Source organism: Papio anubis, chromosome 18, assembly GCF_008728515.1.
Source record: "Papio anubis isolate 15944 chromosome 18, Panubis1.0, whole genome shotgun sequence".
Lineage (NCBI taxonomy): Eukaryota > Metazoa > Chordata > Mammalia > Primates > Cercopithecidae > Papio > Papio anubis.
In genome coordinates this window covers 4,878,712-4,904,805 of record NC_044993.1, presented here as the reverse complement: position 1 = coordinate 4,904,805, position 26,094 = coordinate 4,878,712, and the positions used below count along the sequence as shown (strand labels likewise).

Genomic DNA, 26,094 nt, shown 5'->3' with positions numbered 1-26,094 from the left:
GGGACAGAGATGGCCACACTCATGGGAAGCACGGAAGCCAGTTTTTTGTTTGTTTTTTTGTTTGTTTTGTTTTTTGAGACGGAGTTTTGCTTTTGTTGCCCAGGCTGCAGTGCAGTGGCGCGATCTCGGCTCACTGCAACCTCAGTGGTGCAATCTCGGCTCACTGCAACCTCCGCCCTGCAGGTTCAAGCGATTCTCCTGCCTCAGCCTCCCGAACCTGGGATTACAGGTTTGTGCCACCATGCCCGGTTAATTTTTTGTATTTTTAGTAGAGATGGGTTTCACCATGTTGGCCAGGCTGGTCTCGAACTCCAGACCTCAGGTGATCTACCTGCCTCGGCCTCCCAAAGTGCTGGGATTACAGGTGTGAGCCACCGCTCCTGGCCACGGAAGACAGTTCTAGGACCCAGACATCTCCACCAAGCCTCACTGTCACCAAGTTGTGCCAGGCTGGGAGGAGTGAGCTCACCTCAGCTGCCCTCGGACACGGTCAAGGGGATTTGCTCCCCGGCTGTGCACCAGCGGTCCCAGCAGACAGCCCCCTAGTCCACACACCCCAACCCTCCCTACACCTCCATCCCGCTCTGACCGCTGTGGACTTCTGTGGCAATCTTGGTCCCAAGAGCATCCCTGCACATCACGTCCATGTGTTGTGGGCTGAATTTTGTCCCCGAAGGTCTATGTTGAAGTCCTTCCCGCCCCCATACTTCCGAATGTGACCTTATTTGGAAATGGGTCGTTGCTGATATAATTAGGCAAGATGAGGCCATCCTGGAGTGAGGGGGGTCTCTGATGATGGGCGTCCTTATAGGAAGGGGAGGTTTGGACACAGGCTTAAGTGCACACGGGGAGAACACCACCTGAAGAGGAAGGCAGGGGCTGGGGCTGCGGCTGCAAGCCCAGGCGCGCCAAGGACAGGAGCCACTGGAAGCTGGAGGGGGCCTGGGATGGGTGCTGAGCCTCCAGAAAGAAGTAGCCCTGCTGACACCTTGTTGTCAGATTTCTGGGTTCCAGAACACAGGAGAGTAATTTTCTGTGGTTTGAGCTGCCCGGGCAGGGGTGCTTGTCTAGGCAGCCCAGGAAAGGAATCCACTGTGCTTGCAACATGAACACAGGGGCAAGCACACCCCACCTGAGCCCCCGGACTAAAGGCAGGACGAGCGCGCCAGGATCCAGCTGAGAGTCACAGGGCATTTATTGAACACCTACTATGTGCCAGGCACAGCGATCCCCCAGAGCAACCTGTGAGGTGAGTGATATTGGCCCTATTGTACAGATGAGGAAACTGAGGCTCAGGGGACATGTGGCTTGCCTGAGGGCACACAGCAGAGCCCACCTGAGGATCCCAGGCCAGCTAAGTTCTTCTGACTGTTGTGGGCGGTTCTCTAGCATTGCGTCTCTGCCCCAGGGCCCTGAGATCCTCCACAGGGGCCTCCTCCATGGAGTCGTCCTCACTCTCCTCCCCTTCTTTTCTTGGGCTCCGTATCGTGCTCTGAGCACTCTAAATAATAGTAATAATAAAACGACAGCAACATCAGTAATAATAATGGCAGCAACAAGTCTCGAGTGTTCATTGCGCAACAGGCCGGGTTTTCCGTGCTTCGTATGGATCTGCTCATCTGATACTCAGCGCAGCCCCACACAGAGGTCACTGTTCTGAGCCACTCTGCAGGCGAGGACTCCAAGGCACAGAGAGGCCAGGAGACTTCCCCGAGGTCCCACCGCCAGGAGCAGTGGGCTTGGACCAAGAAATAGCATAAAGAAAACCAACCAAAACTTCAGGAAACACTGGGCACACTTACAGAAATGCAAAATGCTCTGGGAAGTCTCAGCAATAGAATTGAACAAGTAGAAGAAGGAAATTCAGAGCTTGAAGACAAGGTCTTCGAATTAACCCAATCCAACAAAGACAAAGAAAAAAGAATAAGAAAATATGGACAAAGCCTCCAGGCAGTCTGGGATTATTTTAAACAGCTTGGGATTGCACTTACCCTACCATCGTTAGAGAGAATGTCCTGGAAGCATGAGATACCCACCCTGCCCACACACACAGTGAGCTGACTGCCCCCTCAACCCCCAGTCATGGAGACTAAACCTGCCATGATTGGCATGAGGATGTTCAGGGTCTTCATTTGCCCTACACAGCTGGACCTGCAGAGTTCCCTGTGGAAATATAAGTGCTCCTGACGGCAGGCCTTCCTGGGGCTGTAAGGTAACGTGTAATGTATGCACCTAATCACTTCCCTAACCTCTGAGGAATCCTGGATTCTGGAAACCGTGGGCCCGTGGGCTGGGATGGAGGTGTGGACCTGTCTGGGGGGCCTCTGTTTCTCCAGTGGCAACACCTCAGAGTGCCTCCAGGGAGTGCTCAGGACCCGTGGCAGCCACGGCAGGGACTGTGTGAGCTGCCACACTGCATGTTGTGGCTTCATTGACTCTTTTTTTTTTTTTTTTTTTGAGACAGAGTCTCACTCTATCACCTGGGCTAGAGTGCAATAGTATGATCTCGGCTCTCTGCAACCTCTGCCTCATGGGTTCAAGTGATTCTCCTGCCTCAGTCTCCCAAGTAGCTGGGATTACAGGCATACGCCACCAAGCCCGGTTAATTTTTGTGTGTTTTTTTTTTTTTTTTTTTTTTTAGTAGAGATGGGGTTTCACGATGTTGGCCAGGCTGGTCTCAAACTCCTGACCTCAAATGATCTGCCCGCCTTGGCCTCCTAAAGTGCTGGGATTACAGGCATGAGTCCCCGCACCTGCCTTTGTTCTACTTCAAGGCAAAGTCCTGGTCAGACCTCAGGAAGCCCTCCACGCTCCCACCACCCCTGCCTCCTCAGCCTCTCATTTCAAATTTGAGTTCTCAGCCACCCTCCTCTGATCCCTGGGATTACTACCACAGGACCTCCCACGCCATGTATGTCATTTTAGGTGTAACCCCCACCCACACACTCACCTGGCTGGCGAGAGACTGAAGAACAGATGGAGAGGGGTTGGTGTTGGCAAGCGGCTGAGTATTGTAATGCCCATAAACTCCTTGCATCTTGGCTCTAAAATCCTGCCGGGGAGAGACCAGGGTGGACTGGATCCAATGGGAAAACACAGCATGTCAGGGGAGTGGGATGGAAAGACGGTGGGATAAGAAGACCCGAGACAGCTAACGCCCATGGAACTCCACAGTCCTCTCCAGGAGCTTCCTGTTTCTTATTCCACATAATCTACAGCAGCCCTGTGAGTGGGCATTATCACCCCGTTTTACAGATGGGAGAGGCCCAGAGAGGCCAGGTAACATGACCGTCGTCACACAGGAAAACAGCTGGATTCGAGATCCCCTTTGCCCCTAAAAAGAATATTGTTAAGTGAGTGAATGCGAGAGAAGCCCCTCCGACCTGCATCAAGCCTCTCGTGGTAGTTTTAAGGCTTATTGGTAACTCAGATGATCTGATGCTTCTCCCATCAGGAGCTGGAATCAAATTCCTCTCCCCTTGAATACAGGCAGCCTCAGAGATTCACTTCTAACAAATAGAATATGGCAAGGACACACTGGGTTACTGCTGAGGTTAGGTCATAAAAGGTGATCAAGTGCTGGACGTGGTGGCTCACGCCTGTAATCCCAGCACTTTGGGAGGCCGAGGCAGGTGGATCACGAGGTCAGGAGATCAAGACCATCTTGGCTAACACAGTGAAACTCCATCTTTACTAAAAATACAAACAATTAGCTGGACATGGTGGCAGGCGCCTGTAGTCCCAGCTAGTCGGGAGGCTGAGGCAGGAGAATGGCTTGAAACCGGGAGGTGGAGATTGCAGTGAACCGAGATTGCGCCACTGCACTCCAGCCTGGGTGACAGAGGGAGACTCCATCTCAAAAAAAAAAAAAGGCCAGGCGCGATGGCTCAAGCCTATAATCCCAGCACTTTGGGAGGCTGAGACGGGTGGATCACAAGGTCAGGAGATTGAAACCATCCTGGCTAACATGGTGAAACCCCGTCTCTACTAAAAAATACAAAAAACTAGCCGGGCGAGGCGGCAGGCGCCTGTAGTCCCAGCTACTTGGGAGGCTGAGGCAGGAGAATGGCGTAAACCCAGGAGGTGGAGCTTGCAGTGAGCTGAGATCCGGCCGCTGCACTCCAGCCTGGGCGACAGAGACAGACTCCGTCTCAAAAAAAAAAAAAAAAAAAAAAAAAGTGATCGAGTTTCCACTCGTGTCTCAGGACACTCCCTCTTGGAACCAGCTGCTGTGAGGAAGCCCAGGCCCCATGGAAAAGCTGTGGGCAGGCACTGTGGCCGCAGATCCTGAGGAAGACCCAGGGAGGGCAGGCTTTGTGGGATGTGGCTCATGCAGTTGCCCAGGGCTCCACGCCCAGAAGGACCCTGTGCTTGGCTTAGCGCTCTGATGCTGCTGTCCTGAAGATCTTAGTAATTGTTGAAGGAAGGGCCCCACATTTTCATTTTGCAGTGGGCCCTGCAAATCACATGGCCTGTCCTGTGCTCAGATGACAGCCACCTTCTTCTAGACATGAGGGAGGAAAGCTAAGAAAAGACAGCCCCAGCCCCTGACCAACGGCAACCACATGAAGGCCCCACCTGAGAACCGCCCAGGTAAGCCCCATCAACCCCTAGAACCACAGACGAGAATCATGAGAAGTGATTGTTGCTTTACAATACTAGACTTACAGAAGGATGTCACAGATAATGCAAACAGCTCATTCTAGATTATAACTGATCAGATGGGGATAAATAGCACTTCTTTCTATTTCAAAACTACACCAAGCATCAGCCAGGAAAGGTTTTTTGTTGTTGTTAATCCATTCACAGTTTTTCTTTTTTTTTTCTTTTTTTTCTTTTTTTTGAGATGGAGTCTCGCGCTGTTGCCCAGGCTGTAGTGCAGTGGCATGATCTCAGCTCACTGCAACCTCCACCTCCCGGGTCCAAGCGATTCTCCTGCCTCAGCCTCCTGAGTAACTGAGATTGCAGGTGCTCACCACCATGCCCAGCTAATTTTGTATTTTAGTAGATGTTGTGGGAAGTCAGGAACCCCAAAGAGAGGGACCAGCTGAAGCCATGGCAGAGGAACATAAATTGTTAAGATTTCATGGACATCTATCAGTTCCCAAAATTAATACTTTTATAATTTCTTACACCTGTCTTTACTGCGATCCCTGAACATAAATTGTGAAGATTTCATGGACATTTATCAGTTCCCAAAATTAATACTCTTAAAATTTCTTATGCCTGTCTTTACTTTAATCTCTTAATCCTGTTATCTTCATAAACTGAGAATGTATGTCACCTCAGTACCACGATTGTACAAATTGATTGTAAAACATGTGTGTTTGAACAATGTGAAATCAGCGCACCTTGAAAATGAACAGAATAACAGCAATTTTAGGGAACAAGGGAAGACAACCAAAGGTCTGACTGCCTGCAGGGTCGGGCAGAATAGAGCCATATTTTCCTTCTTGCAGAGAGCCTATACACGGACGTGCAAGTAGGAGAGATATCACTGAATTCTTTTCCCAGCAAGGAATATTAATAATTAATACCCTGGGGAAGGAATGCATTCCTGGGGGGAGGTCTATAAACGGCCGCTCTGGGAGTGTCTGTATTACGCAATCGAGATAAGGACTGAAATATGCCCTGATCTCCTGTAGTACCCTCAGGCTTATTAGGGTGGGGAAAAGATCCCACCCTGGTAAATTTGAGGTCAGACCGGTTCTCTGCTCTCGAACCCTGTTTTCTGTTGTTTAAGATGTTTATCAAGACAATACATGCACAGCCAAACATAGACCCTCATCAATAATTCTAATTTTGCTCTTTGCCTTGTGATCTTTGCTTTGCCCTTTGCCTTGTGATCTTTACTGCCCTTTAAAGCATGTGATCTTTATGACCTACTCCCTGTTCATACACCCCCTCCCCTTGTAAAGTCCTTAATAAAAACCTGCTGGTTTTGTGGCTCAGGGGACATCATGGACCTACCAATATGTGATGTCATCCCTGGAGGCCCAGCCGTAAAATTCCTCTCTTTGTACTCTTTCTCTTTATTTCTCAGACAGGCCGACACTTAGGGAAAATAGAAAGGACCTATGTTGAAATACTGGGGGCTGGTTCCCCCAATAAGTAGAGACAGGGTTTCACCACGTTGGCCAGCCTGGCCTTGAACTCCTGACCTCAGGTGATCTGCCTGCCTTGGCCTCCCAAAGTGCTGGGATTACAGGCGTGAACCACCACACCCCACTGATCCATTTGTTTTTAAACACCCCAATGATGATGAATATGTTGATATTCCAAACAGTGTTACGAAAAATTGTCCTGTTTGGCACCCAGGTGCAGATATTGACAATGCTTCATCAGAATGAGTCTTCAAAGTTAGAAAAGTTATGAAATGTGGCCAGGCACAGTGGCTCACACCTGTAATCCCAACACTTTGGGAGGCTGAGGCGGGTGGATCACAAGGTCAGGAGATCAAGACCATCCTGGCTAACATGGTGAAACCCTGTCTCCCCTAAAAATACAAAAAATTAGCCAGGTGTGGTGGTGGGCGCCTATAGTCCCAGCGACTCAGGAGGCTGAGGCAGGAGAATGGCGTGAACCTGGGAGGCACAGCTTGCAGTGAGCCAAGATTGTCCCATTGCACTCCAGCCTGGGCGACAGAGCGAGACTCCATCTCAAAAAGAAAAAAAGAAAAAAAAAAACCAAAAAAACAGTTGTGAAACGTTACCAACAAAAACTGCTTCTATCAATACAGAACCAAAGCGAAACTCTGCCCCACTCCACCAAATAGGAAATGGGGTGTCTGTGACCCACCTGTAGATCTCTCTCCAGGTCATACTTCTCCAGGGTCTGGAAGGCACTAGAATACACCTCCAACGCTTTGGCATGGAAAACCATCTCAATAGTCACAAAATTAGAAAAAAATGTCTGTGGGGAGAGAAACCCAAAGAATCAAAGAATGTAAGCATCACGGTGAGAAAGAGAGCCCAGGGTAGCCTGGGATGTAGGCAGATGGGATGGGGGTGAGGGGAGCTGTCCGTGTGGGGACAGGCCCTAGGTGGGAAGTTTCGACATGTAATTTTAAATTTATTTTTCTTTGAGAGAGAACACATTTGCGTGCTTCAAAAATCAAAACTATTGGCCAGGCGCGGTGGCTCAAGCCTGTAATCCCAGCACTTTGGGAGGCTGAGACAGGCAGATCACGAGGTCAGGAGATCGAGACCATCGTGGCTAACACGGTGAAACCCCGTCTCTACTAAAAATACAAAAAACTAGCCGGGCGAGGTGGCGGGCGCCTGTAGTCCCAGCTACTTGGGAGGCTGAGGCAGGAGAATGGCGTGAACCCGGAAGGCGGAGCTTGCAGTGAGCTGAGATCCGGCCACTGCACTCCAGCCTGGGCGACAGAGCGAGACTCCGTCTCCAAAAAAAAAAAAAAAAATCAAAACTATTGGTCAGGCACAGTGGCTCATGCCTGTAATCTCAGTAACTTGGGAGTTGGAGTTAGGAGGATCACTTGAGCCCAGGAGTTCAAGACCAGCCTGGGCAACATGGCAAAACCCTCTCTCTACTAAGTACATATGTAAGTAAGTAAATAAGTAAATAAATAAATATAAACCATGCCAAAGTGTCAGTTGAGGAGACTTGCTCTACATCCTCCATCCTGTTCCCTTTTTCATTTTCCCTCCACCTCCTGAGATCATGTTCAGAAGTTTTTGTGTGTTCCCCCCTTGTTTCCTTAGATAAGCCAATATTCTTCTCTTGTCCCTTTTTCACTCTCTTCTGAGCTTGCCTTTTCCCCTGCTAACAATTGGTCCTGAAGATCTTTTCACAGGAGGCTTTTTTTTTTTTTTTTTTTGAGATGGAGTCTCTCTCTGTTGCCCAGGCTGGAGTGCAGTGGTGTGATCTCGGCTCACTACAATCCCTGCCTCCCAGGTTCAAGCGATTCTCCTGCCTCAGCCTCCTGAGTAGCTGGGATTACAGATGTGTGCCACCACACCCAGCTAATTTTTGTATTTTTAGTAGAGATGGGCTTTCACCATGTTGACCAGGCTGGTCTCGAACTCCTCATGATCCACAGAAGGGCTCCACTTTCATGAATGAGATTAGTGCCCTTGTAAAAAAGACTGGAGGGAGCTTTTCTGCCCCTTCTGCCACATGCGGATGCATAGAAGGCACCAGCCGTGGGGAACAGGCCCTCCTTGGATGCTGAATCTGCTGGAGCCTCGGTCTTGGACTCCCCAGGCTCCAACACGGTGAGAAAGAAACTTCTGTTGTTTATAAATCACCCAGCTTAAAGTGTTGTGTTGGCGCAGGCTGGATGGGCTAAGACAGGTGGTGATGATTAGCTCAAGTTCTTGTTTTATCTCTTTTGAAATGTGAAGGGCTTTCAAGGCATGGTTTGGATTCACATTTCTTACAAATTTAATCCCAGAACTTGAAAGCATGCCCACGTTTAAACTGTGCTTCTGTTGGCCCCTGACCTGCAGAACCGTGTGGTCCATGCTCCCTGGTGCCGTCCACCCAGCCCCAAACACATCAGGTGCTGAATAATGTCTGCCGACAGTTTCAGGTCCTCCTCGCCACGTAGACAGCGTGAGCACTAATCACTGACACTTCATTCCCTTGTGCATGCGTTCATGTAGGCGTTCACTCATTCATTCATTCCACAAGCATTTACTGAATACCCACTAGGTACCAGGCCCTGGACCCTGGTGGCTGGGACTGGCAGGGGGCCTGTCCTGTGGCACCGACATGCAGTGTGTTACACAGCGACCTCACAGGCTTCTCTGCTCCACAATGTGACGAACGTGATGGACGGCACACAGCATATCACCGGCCACACGAGCCGTCCATCTCCTCCCACCCCAACGGTGTCAACTCCGTCAGCTCAGGGACCTTGTTTGTTGGGCATGATGTCCCCAGCATCAGGCACAGCACCTGGCACATAGCAGGTGTGCATTCCACACTTGTTAAAGTAACGTGTGAATTGAATACACAATTAACCATTGCAACTGGGATGGCAGCCCTGCGGAAGCAGAGTAGGGTGTTTAAACAAGGGGCCTGACCAGTCTGGGGTCTGGGTGAGTTTCCCCAAAGAATGAGGTTGAAGCCAAAGGAGGAGGAGGCACCAGCTGGGTGCAGATCAAGGCACAGCCCTGCAAAGGCCTCGGGTAGGAGTGGGCTCTGTGCACTGGAGCTTGGAGTGTCACGGGCAGGATGAGGCTGCAGGGCTGGGTCAGGGCTTTAGGAGCCTTGAAGGGATTTTGGTTCCAGTCCTTAGAACAAGGGGAGCCACCAGAGGGTGCTCAGCCCAGGGATGATGAATTGGACCTGACTTTTAAGAGATCCCTGGGCCGGGCGCGGTGGCTCAAGCCTGTAATCCCAGCACTTTGGGAGGCCGAGATGGGCGGATCACGAGGTCAGGAGATCGAGACCATGCTGGCTAACACGGTGAAACCCCGTCTCTACTAAAAAAATACAAAAAATTAGCCGGGTGAGGTGGCGGGCGCCTGTGGTCCCAGCTACTCGGGAGGCTGAGGCGGGAGAATGGCGTGAACCCAGGAGGTGGGGCTTGCAGTGAGCTGAGATCCGGCCACTGCACTCCAGCCTGGGCGACAGAGCGAGACTCCGTCTCAAAAAAAAAAAAAAAAAAAAAAAAAAAAGAGATCCCTGGGGTAGGCGCAATGGGTCACACCTGTAATCCCAGCACTTTAGGAGGCCAAGGCAGGTGGATCACTTGAGGTCAGGGATTCGAGACCAGCCTGGCCAACATGGTGAGACCAACCCCCCCATCCCTACTAAAAATACAAAAATTAGCCGGGCGTGGTGGTACATGCCTGTAATCCCAGCTGCTCGGGAGGCTGAGGCAGGAGAATCACTTGAACCCGGGAGGCGGAGGTTGCAGTAAGTGGAAATCGTACCACTGCACTCCGGCCTGGGCAACCAAGTGAGACTCCATCTAAAAAAAAAAAAAGTCCCCAGGCGGCGTGCACCTTTGGAGAATGGACTAGAGTGGGCTCGAGAGCTGGGGAAGGGATCTCTGTGATCAGCCAGTCCCACCTCTCTGAGCTCCTCTTGTAAGAGCTGGGGCTCTGGGCCCGGCGCTCTGTGGCACTGGGGTGGGGATCTGGGTGGCAGGAGGAAGGCACCCACACCCAGCTGCTGGGCCTCAATGTGGCTTGTTCAGGGAGGGGGTTTGGAGCTGTGAGGAGAAAAAGAGGTTACAGCAATCTGTGTGGAGAGGAAGTGGAGAGTGTGTGTGGAGGGAGACAAACTCTTCCCGGCTAGGAGCTGGACCTAGGGCCACCCAGTGGCTTCCAGCTGCACTGGGACAGCTGCCTTGAGCACCAGCCTCTGATGCCCTGTGGCCAGGATTAACTGTGCCGCGAGCCTGTGTGAGCATAAGCTCACTCACACTTGCCCATGCTCACACATGTACACAGACCCGCACACACACACTCATACTGATGCATGCACATAGACACATGCACACACGTGCGTGCACACACACACCAGGCAGCCCAGGGCGCCTCCCATCCCGGCCAACCACCTTCACCTGCAGGTCCTTCAGCTTCTGCCTCTGGAAGGCATCCACTGTCTCCTCCAGCTGGAGGGTGGTGCGGCTGGAGTCCATGGCGGCCCTCTGCACTCTGGTCTCCGCCTGGCCCCAGGGACACAAGGAGTAGAAAGTGTCATGGGGGTGCTTCTGGCCTTTAGACACCTTTCTGAATCACTCTGTCTCTAAACCCTTCTCTCAGGTCAGCTCTCCTGCCTCAAGGGACATCTCTTGCTAATTTGGTCATCAAAGGAATGGCTGAGTAGGACCCTAGCTGAAGGAGCAGTCACTGGAGTGAGACACACCTGCTTGCTAGCTGTGTGACCTCAGGCAAGTCACTTACCCTCTCTGAGCCTCAATTTCCTTGCTTGTAAACAGAGGACAGTAATGAGACTTGCTTAGCAGGGCTGTTGTAAAACTTAAACAGTGGCACCTGCTGAACCCTTATGACAGGTGCTCCACATTCATTGATAATTAACTTCTGCATGAGGAACACGTTTAGTTAATTAACTCCTTTGTTCTTTTGATCAACATCTATAGACGCCTACTCCACGCCAAGCCCAGACATGAAGAAGCTAGCTTTTAGAGTTGAACACCTTGGAGGTGCATTTCAAATTTGCAACTTAACTGCCTGCATGACCTTGGACAAGTCACTTTTTTCAGCTTCAAATTCCTCTTTAAAATGGGGACTTAATGCCACCTTCATGTTTGTGAAATGCCCGAGACAGCTGGGGGCTCGCATCTAGGAAGCCCCCAGGACAGAAGGGCAAAGCTGTTGTCACTCAAACAAATGGGTTGCAGAGACGGTGGGTGACCCAGGCAGGAGCCAGGATAGAACCCGGAGGTGCTTGGGCAGGGCTGTGGCCCCCATTCGTGTAGGTCAGGACTCCCCACACTTGGCACTAGTGTCCGGGACACTGTGGGAGGTTTAGCAGCATCCCTGGCCTCTCCCCACTGGATGCCAGGTGGTAGGTGGGATAACGGCCCCCAAAGATGGCTACATCCTAATCCCTGGCACCTGCCAATACGCCCCTTCCAAGGCAAAAGGGAGTGAGGGTAGCAGGTGGAATGAAGGTTGCTAATCAGCCATCCTTGCCATGGGAGAATATCCTGGATTATCCGCTACACCCAGTGCAATCACAAGGGTCCTTACAGGCAGAAGAGGGAGGCAGGCAGGAGAGTCAGAGGAGAGACGTGACTACAGAGGGAAGGTGCAGGCTGCCAGCTTGAAGACAGGGGAGGGGCCACAAGCCAAAGGATGTGTGTGGCCTCTGGAAGCTGGAAAAGGCGAGGGCACAGACTCTGCTTGGAACTTCCAGAAGGAACCCAGCCCTTTCCACACCTTGATTTAGCCCAGTGGGCCCACGATGGACCTCTAACCTCCTGAACGGTGAGTCTGTGGCCATTTTTAACCACAGTGGGACAAACTTAACACGTTCTAGCAGAGCTCTCCAATCGTGAGCCAGAAACATCCCCAGATAGTGAAATGCCCCCAGGTGAGGACCACTGACCTGGCTCCATTAAGGGACACTCTTTGTGGCTGGGCCTGTAATCCCAGCACTTTGGAAGGCTGAGGCAGGTGGATCGCCTGAGGTCAGGAGTTCAAGACCAGTCTGGTCAACATGGCAAAACCCTGTCTCTACTAAAAATATAAAAATTAGCCGGGCACAGTGGTGGGCGCCTGTAATCCCAGCTACTGGGGAGGCTGAGGGGGGAGAACTGCTTGAACCCTGGAGGCGGAGGTTGCAGTGAGCCGAGACTCTGCCACTTGCACTCCAGCCTGGGCAACAGCGCGAGACTCTGTCTCTCAAAAAGAAGTGGGGGCACTCTTTGGATGAGGTCACACAGTCACAAATCAGTTACACATACAGCGGAGGTGACTAACCCTCCTCCAGCTCTCACCCTACCTCCCGTCCCCTGCATCTTTCCCACGGGACAGGACAGCGCGACAGAGAGTGTGCAGGCTCCCCTCTACCTGCTGTGCCCCATGAGCTCCCGTAGTTGCATCTCTGTGAGCCCTGGTTTCCTCCTACAGACAACAGGGATGAGGCTAGTAGTGCGCACCTGATATGAGCATTAAACAAGTAACTGGCGGGGAAGCCGTGGCCCGTGGAGGGAGTGACTTGTTGGATGGTGTCAATGATGGGACAGAGCCCAGGTCTCCAGACTCCCAGAGCCCGTTTTTACCGGTACCTTTGGCTTTCCCATCCTGAGCGCAAGGTCCTGCACACACCTGCTTCTGCCCAGGTAAAGCCTACCTGGCCGTTTTGTGAGGTCGTATATTTCCTACATGTGATTCTGCCTGCCCCAGACAGGCATGTGACACTCACCTGGGACTGAAAAACATGTGTTAAGGAACCGAGTTAAGCCCAGGCAGCCCCGTTGAGGTGGTCCGCCCGCTTCCCAGCCCCTGCCCAGCGGGCCCAGGCAAAGAAAACCCCAGAGGACATCAGTGTGAGTGGACACCCTGGCCCGGCAGCCCCAGCCCCATTTCCAGGGAAGGGTGCGATCATTTGCCGATCCCAGGGTGACTTCTGCCTCAGTTTCTCCAGCTTTTCCAGTTGTTTGATCTCACGATTTTGGACACGTTTGAATTTCTTGATCTCAGCCTGCAGAAAAGGAGCAGGCTGTTTCCTGGGATCCCACAGGGCAGGACGGGGACGCCACCCACGCCAAGGTGCCCCAGCTCACCCGCGTCTGCTTGATCTGTGCCCCGTAGAGCTTCAGGGGGTTGACCACCTTGGTCTCCAGCCTCTCGACCTGGGGGAGCGGGGACACCAGGGGATCTGAGTGAAGGGCACAGGGTGCTGCCTGCCTCCAGCCTGGGCATATAAAGTGCAGCCTGCACCAAGGAGCCGCGTGTCCAGAGCTGTGTGGGGGGAGGGGGAGCCCGAGGTGCCCTCCCTTTTCCCAGTGTATTGGAGGCACCGAGCCTGGGCTCAGGGCCCGGCTCTGCCTCCTGAGGGCTCCAGCAACGAATTCGATCTCTCGAAGCCTCATTTCTTCACCTGTCAAATGAGGTCATGGGTGCACCCACCAGGGTTTCAGGACAGTAGGAAGATGGTGCCTGGCCCAGAACTCAGGGAGTGTCATTACTGGGGAGGCCAGGACAGGCCCCTGGTGTGTGCTCAGTCCCTCTACACGACAGCCCTGGCCCCGTCTCCCAACTGCCATACAGGGTGGCGATGACAAACCCACCTTGCAGATGAGAAAATTGAGCCTCGCTTTGGGGACAAGACTTTTATTGAGGTCACAGCAGGGCTGGGCACGGTGGCTCATGCCTGTAATCCCAGCACTTTGGGAGGCCGAGGTGGGCAGATCACCTGAGGTCAGGAGCTCAAGACCAGCCTGGCCAACTTGGTGAAACCCCATCTCCACTAAAAATACAAAAAAGTAGCTGGGCGTGGTGGTGCACGCCTGTAGTCCCAGCTACTTGGGAGGCTGAGGCAGGAGAATCCCTTGAACCTGCAAGGCCGGAGGTTTCAGTGAGCCGAGATCACGGCACTTCATTCCAGCCTGGGCAATAGAGTGAGACTCCATCTCAAAAAACAAAAAACAACAAAAAACTAAAGCAGCCTCTTGCCCGTTTTACAATCGGGAATGTTTTTGTGAGGGCCGGGAGCCATCTCTGAACGTGTAAACATCAAGGAATACAGCGCCCTGCCTCCTGGTGTCCTGGTCTTCCTCCAACCTCTGTGGGAATTTAGCGTAGACGCCTGGCTCCGAGCTCTGCCACCTGCTTGTCACAGAGCCGTGAGAAGTTTTATTTTTCCTTTGGTTAAAGGTAATTAACAAGGCCAGGCATGGTGGCTCACATGTGTAATCCCAGCACTTTGGGAGGCCGAGGTGAGAGGTTGGCTTGAACCCAGGAGTTCAAGACCAGCCTGGGCCACATGGCAAAACCCTGCCTCTTAAAAAATGTTTTAAATAAAATAAAGATAATCAGCTAGCACAGGTGGTCACCCCATTACCAGGTGAAATTAGGATGTATTGGTGAGAAATGGGGTTGTCAAGGCCTCTTACTGGGGGATTATCGTCATCTGTCTTGAGAACATGGGCACCGTGGGCTGTGTCTGGCTGCCTGGAGAAGACAGTGCCTTTTCCGTCTGCACAATCTTTCTTGGGTTGCCCATGACATGCGTTGCCATCTGATTTAAATCTTTGTTTTTTGGTATTTTTGTAAGTCAAAGTCTCGCACTGTCTCCCAGGCTGGAGTGCAGAGGCACAATCATGGCTCTAGCCTCGACCTTCCAGGCTCAAATGATCCTCCTATCTCAGCCTTCTGAGTAGCTGGGACCACAGGTGCTCATTTTTTTATTTTTATTTTTTAAGAGATGGGGTCTTGCTATGTTGCCCAGGCTGATCTTGAACTCCTGGGCTCAGGCAATCTGTCCACCTAGGCCTCCCAGAGTGCTGGGATTACAGGTGTGAGCCACTGCACCTGGCCCTTTTTGATTCTTTTCTACAATTCATGGTGAGGATTTTTCTGGGCTGGCAGGAATTTCTATTTTTAATTATTTCCTAAACACCCTGCAGCCTCCTTGCCCCTGACTCCCCACCAGGATTTCTGTTCCTTCTCGAGGCCCTCATAGGCCCTGGATGTGTCTCATTCAGGGGTTCATGGAGCCTCCAGGGCTGGCTTCCTGGGTTTCCTTGCTTTGTTGGCCCTTCATCCGACTCAGCAAAGCCTCCTGGGCTCTCAGTCCTGCAGGCAGAGGCGTGACCCTGGAAAGGGTGTAAATGTCCACCCTCGGTGGATGTCTCTGGGGACACACCCATTGGCTGTGGCCACAGCAGGGCTCCTGCAGCCCTCAGGCCTGACCTTGGCATTGGAGCCCGGGTGTCCCTCAGCATCCCAGACCCAGGCCGGCAGCACTCACCTGGGCCTGCCGGTAATCCTGCACTTTGGCCAGGTCCTCGGCGAAGCCCCTCATGGTGGCCCGCAGCTCGGGGTTCTCGGAGTTGGCAAAGTCGATGAGCTGCTTGACCAGCTGGTCTGCCTTGTCCCGCAGCCGGGCCGTCTTGCGCGTGTAGGCGGCCAGCAGTGAGCAGAACTGCCCGAAGTACTTCTCGGTGTTGGCCATGGTATTGTCCATCCCCCTCACCTGGCTGTCCCTGCGGAAGAGGGGACCTAAGCAACCATTCTGGGCAGTGATGCAGGGCCCCGGGCATGCCAGGAGGAGACAATGGTTATAAAAATAGGAGCTGCTGGCCGGGCGCAGTGGCTCACGCCTGTAATCCCAGCACTTTGGGAGGCAGAGGCGGGCGGATCACGCAGTAAGGAGATCGAGACTATCCTGGCTAACATGGTGAAACCCCGTCTCTACTAAAAATAAAAAATAAAAAATAAAAAAATTAGCCGGGCGTGGTCGCGGGCACCTGTAGTACCAGCTACTTGGGAGGCTAAGGCAGGAGAATGGCGTGAACCCAGGAGGCAGAGCTTGCAGTGAGCTGAGATCTCGCCACTGCACTCCGGCCTGGGTGACAGAATGAGTCTCCGTCTCAAAAAAAAAAAAAAAGGAGCTGCCATCAGCCGGCCTCCGGTGTGGCACACACATGCCACAGGCTGTCACTCAAGGTGGCAGTATCAGGGCTGTTGAGGCTGATGAGGGGTATCTGCCTGGGCGGGTCAGTAGTGGGCAGGAATATAAACGTGGGTTTGGCTGCAAAGCTGGCTTTTTTCCTCCCTGGGATGCTAAAGGTGCTTTATCTTCCTGGAAGGGTTACTCTACGCCACAATCCCTGGCTGCAGAGGCCTCTTCCCTCTGAAATTCCCCTGTGCTGTCTTTCCCCGTAGGCTGTCAAAATTCTTTTTTTTGAGACAGAGTCTTGCTGTGTCACCCAGGCTGGAGTGCAGTGGTATGATCTTGGCTCACTGCAACCTCTGCCTTCTGGGTTCAAGTAATTCTCCTGCCTCAGCCTCCCGAGTAGCTGGGATTATAGGCACCCACGACCATGCCTGGCTAATTTTTGTATTTTTAGTAGAGACAGGGTTTCACCATGTTGGCCAGGCTGGTCTCAAACTCCTGACCTCAGGTGATTCTCCTGCCTTGGCCTCCCAAAGTGCTGGGATGACAGGCATGAGCCACCACACCCGGCCCTGACTCACCTTTAAATGCTCCCGGTCCGGCACCTCCCCGCAGCAGGTGCACGATGACTGACCTGCCGCATTCAGGCTTCTAAGACAGCCACGGACGCCCAGCCTCTGCCTCCCTCCCGGGCTTCCTCACGCCTTCTCCTTCCCCTCATCCCCAGCGTGTCACTGTCCCTGCCTCTCTCCCTCTGACCAAAGTCCCCCGTGCAATCCTCTCATCAAATCCCTGATGTGAGAAACGCCCTGAGGAGCAGCCCTCTGTCCAGACAGACCCTCACTCTCTCGCCACCCTCGCCGCAAAACACTCCACGTGCATTGCCCTGTAAGCAAGGCACTGCTGGTATCACCATATGAAAATGGAGTGAACTGAGGCCCAGAGAGGTGAAGCATCTTGCTGCAGGTCACACAGCCAGACACAGCCTCTGTTCTTGCAGGTAGGATCCTCAGAGAGCCATGATTCAGCAGCACAGGGGACAGAAGTCAGACACTGGGGCTCCCAGGCCCCCACCCCAGGCGTGTGCACCAGAATCCCTGGGAGTGTGCCTGAGAAGCTGTGTTTTCAAAACACATCAGGGCCAGGCACGGTGGCTCACGCCTGTCATCCCAGCTCTTTGGGAGGCTGTGGGGTGCAGTTTGCCTGAGCTCAGGAGTTCAAGACCACCCTCGGCAACGTGGTGAAACCCCATCTGTACTAAAATACAAAAACTTAGCCGGGTGTGGCAGCACACCTGTGGTCCCAGCTACTTGGGAGGCTGAGGCATGAGAATCGCTTGAGCCCAGTGGGTGGAGGTTGCAGTGAGCCAAGATTGAGACTGCACCACTGCACTCTACCTTAGGCTACAGAGTGAGACTCCATCTCAAAAAAATAAAAATAAAAGATAAAAACACATTGGGTGCTTGAAAGGTTGCCTGGAATTCAAACCTCAGAGGAACCAGGCATGGAAATGAGGGGGGCAGGGCAGGCAGGTTGTGAGAGCAGGGATGGCATGGGCTGGGGCGGCGTGGGCCGGGGTGGCGTGGGCCGGGGCAGCGTGGGCTGGGGCGGCGTGGCCGGGGTGGCGTGGGCTGGGCCTCCAGGGAAGGGGGAGGCCTGGTTGGGGTTGAGGTGGGATGGGGGTTTTCCAGGTGGAGGCGAGAAAGGAAAGGGGATGAATTTGGCTACCCCAGATCCACAGGCAGTGATTCTGGAGAAGCAGAAGGAGGCCAGATTCTGGAAGCTTCTGTAGTTCCAAGCCCTGTCTTCCCTGAGCTGGATGGAGGCGGAGGCGGTGTGGGAGGGAGGGCTCCCCTTACCCCCCACCCCCACCCCAAGCAGCAGGTCCTGCTGCCCTCATCTTTCTTGGTGCACTGGGCCTCAAAACCCCACTTCCACCTTCCTCGCAGCCAGGCTGGCGCCAGCCCACTCACCTGGAGAAGACGATGTTCATTGTGACCAGAGCTTTGGCTGTCCTAGTGGTGGGGAATAAGGACAGGGCCCCAGGGGTCCTGCAGGCCTGGGAGGAGCTGGGCAGGGCTGGGTGCAGCTGTGTGGCCTGGGCTCCAGGGACGCTGCCACCGGGTTGCCAGGTGACAGGGCCGCCCACAGCAGGCCCTAGGAGGAGCTGGTTGCCCGGGCAATGCCTCCCTGAGGCTGGCCTCCCCAGCCTCGCGTTGGCTCAGGGGCTACTCAGAGAAGAGGGCATCCCACAGAGGCCCACACTCTCCCTTTGAAGATGGAGGCTCTTGTGGAACTGGGCTAGTGCTTGGGGCTCCCAAGAAGGTAGCAGGGAGAGATTTAGGGGGCTTAGGCCTGCGCACAGCCACGTGTGTGGGTCCTGCCCACTGGGTTCCTCCCTCCCTTCAGGGAGGCTGCGTGCCCCAAGCCCGCCACTGGCCTTCCCGGGGTCTAGGCTCAGGTGGGGGGTGCAGATGCACAGGGTAAACTTGAGGCTCCCCAGGGTGGGGCAAGGAACCAGCTCAAAGGAGTGGCTTTCATGTTTTTATTAGAATTGCATTGTTTTTTCCCTTATTATAAAAGCACTATAGGGCCGGGCGCAGTGGCTCACGCCTGTAATCCCAGCACTTTGGGAGGCTGAGGCGGGCGGATCACGAGGTCAGGAAATCGAGACCACAGTGAAACCCCGTCTCTACTAAAAATACAAAAAATTAGCCAGGCATGGTGGTGGGTGCCTATAGTCCCAGCTACTCGGGAGGCTGAGGCAGGAGAATGGCGTGAATCCAGGAGGTAGAGCTTGCAGTGAGCTGACGTCATGCCACTGCACTCCAGCCTGGGCGACACAGCAAGACTCTGTCTCAGAAAAAAAAAGCACTATCTGCTCAGTTAGTAAAGTAAGACAATTAAGATACCACAGAAAGAAAATATAAACGCACATGTCAAATTGACTAGCTCAAGTCCAATACATTCTACTAATTGTATGATTACTGTGTCTCAATGTATAGACACTTCACCTTCAGGAAAGAAACATAAACATCAGGACAGTAAGGAACGAGGGTGGGAGGCGGGCGAAGGAAGCGGCCCAGGCCTTGCTCTGCTGTTCTGTTACTTGGTATGTTTGGAGGTTTTCATTATGGAAATGGAAAGGGTTTTTGTTGTTGTTGTTGTTGTTGTTGTTTTTAAACATATATAAAAGCAAGGACTTTACGGTCAGCTAAACACAGGTTCAAATCCCAGACCCCGCTCTGCTGTGTGACCTTGGGCAAGTCTCCTGACCTCTCTGGGCTTCAGTCCCCTCCCCTGCAGAATGGGATCATGACAGTACTTAATTAGAAGAAGTAAGTCCCTGACATGGAGGTGAAGGGACAGACAAAGAGGTTGGGGCCAGGACCCAGAACTCGTTGAAATTCCCAGTGCACAGGTCCAGGCTGATGGCGGCTTCCCTCTCTGACCCATCCCCAGGTGCCCACGGGGCTGTGCCAGCTGACTGGCCCCTCCTCACGCTTCTCCAGTGATCTCATCATCACACTCTCTCCAATAGTCCTTCGCAGATGCCCTGCCCTGTGTTCCCCAGAGGCCCTGAACAATGCATGGACCACCCAAGCTCTGTCCCTGCTGGGTCCCCATTCTCCGTCTGGGGCATGAACCCCTCCAACCTCCCGTGGGACGTCTCTAAGTAGCCCCCTGGGGTTCCATGGTCAGCGTGGTTCCTTCCTTTCTGTGCCAGGCTGTGGGGTGGGGGGATCCCGTGTCCCCTTTGTGCCATGCAGCCATCACTGGGCCCCAGTCCAGTCACTCTCCTGCTCTCTGCTTCCTTCACTCTTGGGGGCTGTGCTGGGTGGAATAATGTCTCCCCAAATGTATGTCTTCCTGGGGACCTCAGAGTGTGGCCTTATTTGGAAACAGGGTCGTTGCAGATGTGATCAGCTGGGTCACACCGGAGGAAGGTGGGCCGCAATCCCACCACTGGAGTCCTCATGAGAAGAGGAGATGGAAGCACACCCAGGGGAGATGGGCATGCGGCCAAGGGGCAGGGACAGGAGTGGCACAGTGTGAGCCAGGAGCACAGAGAGGTGCCAGGGGCTGGAGAGAGCCCTGGAGCCTCCGGAGGGAGTATAGCCTCCCTAGAACCTTGATTTCGGCCTCTGGTCCCAGAACTGCAAGAGAGGAAGCTTCTGTCATTTTAAGCCCCCAGTTTGGGGTAATTTTGCTATGGGGGCCACCAGGACACTCACACAGGGTCCAAAGAGAACAAACCGTCCCATGGTCTACCCCACAGGGTCTCTCCGGAGCACCCTGACCTCACCCCTGCCCTCACCCCTCCTCCTCCAACACACTCCTCCACCCCGTCGCCTCCCCCCATATCCATCTCACATGAATGCTCTGCTCTGCTGGAATTGTGGGTGTCTGTCCTAAGGGCTGTGGTTTTATTTGTTTGTTTGCTTGTTTTTTGAGACAGAGTTTTGCTCTTGTCGCCCAGGCTGGAGTGCAATGGCAAGATCTCAGCTCATTGCAACCTCTGCCTCCAAGGTTCAAGCGATTCTCCTGCCTCAGCCTCCCAAGCAGCTGGGATTTAAGCTGCACCATGCCCAGCTAAATTTTGTATTTTTAGTAGAGAAGGGGTTTCACCATGTTGCCCAGGCGGTCTCAAACTCCTGATCTCAGGTGATCCGCCCGCCTCGGCCTCCCAGTGCTGGGATTAGAGGCATGAGCCACTGTGCCCGGACTCCCAGTGCTGGGATTATAGGCACGAGCCACTGCGCCCGGCCCCTTTAAGGGGTGTGTCTTAACTTCCCAACTGAACAGCCAGGTCCTGGAGAGAGTTTTGGATTATTCCCTTGGTGAATTAACTCCTTCATGCGCCAGACTCCTGGAGGGTCTTCTTTGTGTCATGTGAGCCAATCCCTTAAGTAAATACCTTTCCGATTGGTTCTGTGTCTTTGCAGACCCCAGCTCTTCTAGGACAGGAGAGACCACAAAAGCCATGTCAGGTGTCTGCGCTCCAGTTGGCCTGGTCTGTGCTACTGCTGATGGCCACGGGAGGGCAGCAGAGACCCATCTGGTGGAAAATTCCTTGCCGCAGAGGTCAAGTGGGCTGGGCGGTCCCCCGGGAAACCAGAGAAGAAGTTCAGTTGAGAAAAGGCCACCTTAACACAGGGTAGGAGAGAGAGAGGAGGGTCAGAGAAGAAGGGCAAAGGTCTCAATTCGCCATCCTGGAAACTTTAAGCACTTTTTAAAAATGAAGGTTGGGTATGGTGACTCACACCTGTAATCCCAACACTTTGGGAGGCCGAGGTGGGTGGATCACTTGAGGTCAGGAGTTCGAGACCAGCCTGGACAACATAGTGAGATCCCCGTCTCTACTAAAAAGAAAGAAGAAAAGAAAAAGAAAACCACTGCCTGGTTGGACAACACAGAGACATCTAGTGGCCAGAGAAAGAAAAGTTGAGAAATGGGGGCTGGGGCGAAGTTGGGGGATGCATGAATCCCTGTGTACCCCCATTTAGATCCCATGGGCCCACCTCCCCCCCCCCCCAATGTTTTTGTATTTTTCTTGTTTTCGTTTTTGAGACAGGATCTCCCTCTGTTGCATAGTCTGAAGTACAGCAGCACCATCTCAGTTCATTGCAACTTCCACCTCCCGGATTCAAGTGATTCTCCTGCTACTACTCTCCTCCTACTCAGCCTCCTGAGTGGCTGGGATTACAGGCACGCGCCACCACAGCCCACCTAATTTTTGTATTTTAGTAGAGACAGGATTTCACCATTTTTTGTCAGGCTGGTCTGGAACTCCCAACCTCAGGTGATCTGCCCACCTCAGCCTCCCAAAGTGCTAGGATTACAGGTATAAGCCACTGCACCCAGCCCTATAAATGTATTTTTGGGGAACCACATGGGAGATGGTTACAGACATCATGAAATCTAGGGAGCACCTCCAAAGAGCAAGGACATGTCCCGCAGGTCCGCCTGTGATTCCACACCCAGGAAATTCACATGGCCATGCTGGCGTCTGACCCTGTCCATAGGCTCACTTGCTGTATCCAGCCGCTGCCATCATGGTAGCCAATTTTCCCCGAATCTAGGAGGGTCTGCAAGGACTACCTGGGTCTACATAGTCTCGTGGAATCAGAAACCGTTCTCAGCATTTTGTTTGTTTGTTTGTTTCTTTGTTTTGAGACGGAGTTTCGTTCTTGTCACCCAGGCTAGAGTGCAATGGTGTGATCTCAGCTCACTGCAACCTCTGCCTCCCGGGTTCGAGCCATTCTCCTGCCTCAGTCTCCCGAGTGGCTGGGATTACAGGCGCCCGCCACCATGCTTGGCTAATTTTTGCATTTTTAGTAGAGACAGAGTTTCTCCATGTTGGGCAGGCTGGTCTCAAACTCCTGACCTCAAGTGATTCACCCGCCTTGGCCTCCCAAAGTGCTGGGATTACAGGCATGAGCCACCACGCCCAGCCTCTCAGCCTTTTTTCATTCATGATACTGATTTTGGTTTTTTAAATTTTTGTAACATTTTATTTTGAAATAATTCCAGTTGTGCAGCAATAATAGAAGAACTCCTTCACCCAGATTCCCCGGTTTTGAAATGTTACCACGTTTGTTTCATCATTCTCTCTGCTGCCCCCCTCCACGTGTATTTTACTTTCTGAACCACTTGAGAGCGGTTGCAGACCTGAAGCCCCTTTGCCCAAATATTTCATATGTGTTTCCTAAGAACAAGACCAGTCTCTTACATAACCACAGTATGAGTATCAACGTCGGAAAATTCACTCTCTTATGTTCTATTCCCTAATCTACAGACTTCATTCAGATTCTACAGTTGTCTCAATAACGCCGTTTTAGCAAACAAGCAAACCATTGTCTCCTGGCCCAGGACAGCCACCCGCTGCCTTTAGCAGGCGCAATACTGATGTTTTGGGGACTCTGAACCAGTTGTTTTGGGGAACATCTCTCGGTGTCCTTTTCCTCAAGGACTGATTCAGGCTGAATGCATGGCAGGATGGCTCAGAGGTGCCCCTGGGCCCTGCCTGTGTTTTATAAGACTCTCTTCCCTAGTTGCTTCTAGGCCACCTTTTCCCACGTGACATAACCCAGCCTCCTCTCCACCACCCATCTGCAGAGCGTCAGTCCCAGAGGCCGCCCACCGCCTGGAATTTGGGGTGGACCAGCCTGGCCGACATAGTGAAACCCCATCTCTACTAAAAACACAAAAATTAGCTGGGCATGATGGCACACAACTTTAGTCCCGGCTACTTGGGTGGCTGAGGCACGAGAATCACTTTAAGGAGGCGGAGGTTGCAGTGAGTCAAGATTGCGCCACTGAACTCCAAACTGGGCGACAGAGCAAGACTCTGTCTCAAAAAGAAAAATAAATAAAATAACATTTATTACATTCTTAAACTGTGCTGGGTACTGGACTAAGGGTTTCACACATGCCCGTCAGCAGTTAGTGTTATGCAAAATAATTACCAACTTCACGTCAGGACTTGTCCCAGCCCCTCGCCATAGCAGGTCCCTTCATAACCCCTCTGCAAATGACTGCAACCCCTCCCCAACCAAAAGATAGTACAGGAACAGTATTGGCTGCAAGTAAGAGAAAAACCCAAATAATCATGTCCTTAAAAAGATGGGAATTTATTTCTCACGTCTGTGAGCCTCCATGATTTTGGGACCCAGGCTTCTCCTCTCTCCTTCTCTTCTATCAATTTCTATTCCTGGAATTGCTTCATGGTCCAAAATAGCTGCTGGAACTCCAGCCATTGCATCTACCATCTAGCCAGCAAGAAGAAGGGAGGGGCAAAGGAGGCCATGCCCCTTTCTTTTTTTCTTTTCTTATTCTTTTCTTTTCTTTTCTTTTGTTGTTGTTTTTTGAGACAGAGTCTTACTCTGTCACCCAGGTTGAAGCACAGTGGCACGATCTTGGCTTACTGCAACCTCTATCCCCTGGATTCAAGCAATTCTCCTGCCTTAGCCTCCCTAGTAGCTGGGATTACAGGCGTGCACTATCGCACCTGGCTAATTTTTGTATTTTTAGTAGAGACAGGGTTTCACCATGTTGGCCAGACTGGTCTTGAACTCCTGACCTCAAGTGATCTGCCCGCCTTGGCCTGCCAAAGTGCTGGGATTACAGGTGTGAGCCACCGCGCCTGGCCATGCCCTTTTCTTTACTGAAGCTATGCACATTGCTTTGTGCTCACATCCCATTGGTCAGAGCTTAGTCACATGACCACACCTAGCTGCAAAGGAAGCTGGGAAATGTAATCTCAGGTGCAGGCTCAGGTACAAATCAGGGATTGTGTCCTGGGTAGACCAGGCTGCAGGACTCCACTCTGGCTGGGCTGATGGCCATTTACTTCCTCAGGGACTCTGTTGGCACTCATAGCTGCTAAAGCCCCAGCCGCAAAGCACTTTGTGTAGACTCCCTCAGCCACTCCTGCAGGGGACCACAATCAGGGGCTGGGGAGCTTGGCCAACGCCCCTTGTTCCTGAGACCTTCGGGCTCATGAGCTGACCATGCCCCAGCAACAGGCCTAGTGTCCCATCTTCCTCCAGGCCAGCAATGACTGCAGGTTCCCTGGGGTTGTTGTCGTGTTTTTGGTGTGCCTTGCTGCGTGTCTCCAGTCTCAACCAAATAATTAGGAAGGGCGCTCAGATTTCTTCGAGTGAGCAGAAAAAAAGACAAAGATAAACCAAAATGGCCGGGCACGGTGACTTACGTCTGTAATCCCAGCACTTTGGGAGGCCAAGGCGGGCGAATCACCTGAGGTTGTTTGAGAGGAGTTTGAGACTAGCCTGGCCAACATAGTGAAACACCATCTCTACTGAACATACAAAGATTAGCCAGGTGTGGTGGTGGGTGCCTGTAATCCCAGCTACTCGGGAAGCTGAGGCAGGAGAATCGCTTGAACCTGGGAGGTGGAGGTTGCAGTGAGCTGAGATCGCACCATTGCACTCCAGCCTGGGTGACAGCGCGAGACTCCATCTCACAAAGCAAACAAATAAACAAAAAACCCAAAATATGTTTCGCTTTGGAAAACCCAGTGATGATGTCAAAACCTGGTGACACAGGAAGTGGCTGGCATCGCTGCCATGTGGGTTTATGAAACAGAAAGGCTGGGGGTGGAAGCCCTGGAGAAAAGTGAATGGAACCTGGTGGGGGCCGGGCGGGGGCTCAGGAGTCATGGGATCAAATTCCACCTTAGCCACGGGTGTGCTGTGTGGCTCTGGGCAGGTCATTTTGTCTCTCTGAATCTCATTTGCCTTCTTTTTTTAGTTTTTGAGACAGGGTCTCACTCTGTCAACCAGCTGGAGTGCAGTGGTGTGATCTTGGCTCACTACAACCTCTGCCTCCTGGGTTCAAGCGATCCTCCCACCTCAGCCTTCCAAGTAGCTGAGCCCACAGGCACGCACCACCACACCCAGCTAATTTTTTGTATTTTTGGTAGAGACAGGGTTTTGCGCTGTTGCCCAGGCTGGTCTCGAACTCTTGAGTCCAAGCCATCTGCCCACCTCAGTCTCCCAAAGTGCTGGGATTACAAGAGTAAGCCACCGCGCCTGGTCTCATTTTCTTATTTGCATAATGAGAGAGTGGGGCCTAGTGATGCCTAGTGCCCTCCCAGCCCTGACACCCTGAAGCCCCATCCCACATCCCAGAACACCTTGCACCCCTGGCCTCCATGCAGCCTTCTGAGCAACAGGGAAAGGCCTCTGTTCCCAGCGTGGAGCTCCCCACGAAACGCCCCATACCTGGGACCATGCAGGGGCTGTGTTCCTTTCCTGTCTCTCTTCTGCTGGACTCCTGGCGGCACAAACATTTCCATGAGACAGGAAAAAAGCTGTTCCCCTCCTAAGCAAAGAGAAGGCAATTTAGAAGCAATTTGCAGCTCCCCAGGACAGGAGATAAAGGGAAGGATGGTGGGGAAAGTAAGCCTGAAGTTGCATTTTTTACAAAGCTGTTTTTCCCCCTAATTATTATTATTTTCTTTTTTCAGATGGAGTCTTGTTCTGTTGCCCAGGCTGGAGTGCA

At 52.6% G+C, this 26,094-nt stretch overlaps 1 protein-coding gene across 1 annotated transcript; it reads right to left on the bottom strand.

Moving 5' to 3' along the window:
- Nucleotides 1-1,177: 1,177 nt before the first annotated feature.
- On the bottom strand, nt 1,178-26,094 carry FAM92B (family with sequence similarity 92 member B). The gene is made up of 10 exons (XM_031658045.1): nt 25,815-26,094; nt 20,987-21,215; nt 15,421-15,655; nt 13,232-13,300; nt 13,048-13,149; nt 12,871-12,876; nt 10,541-10,645; nt 6,799-6,912; nt 2,951-3,052; nt 1,178-1,501 (listed from the first exon to the last, which is right to left on the bottom strand). The coding sequence occupies exons 1-10, from the start codon at nt 25,822-25,824 to the stop codon at nt 1,355-1,357; spliced, it is 1,119 nt and encodes a 372-aa protein (XP_031513905.1). The 5' UTR covers nt 25,825-26,094; the 3' UTR covers nt 1,178-1,354.

Coding starts and splice junctions, on each gene's coding strand:
- FAM92B (XM_031658045.1), bottom strand. Junction 13,150..13,231: donor CACAGATCAAGCAGACGCGG/GTGAGCTGGGGC, acceptor CCTTTTCTGCAG/GCTGAGATCAAGAAATTCAA. Junction 1,502..2,950: donor TTCAGTCTCTCGCCAGCCAG/GTGAGTGTGTGG, acceptor ACTATTATTTAG/AGTGCTCAGAGCACGATACG.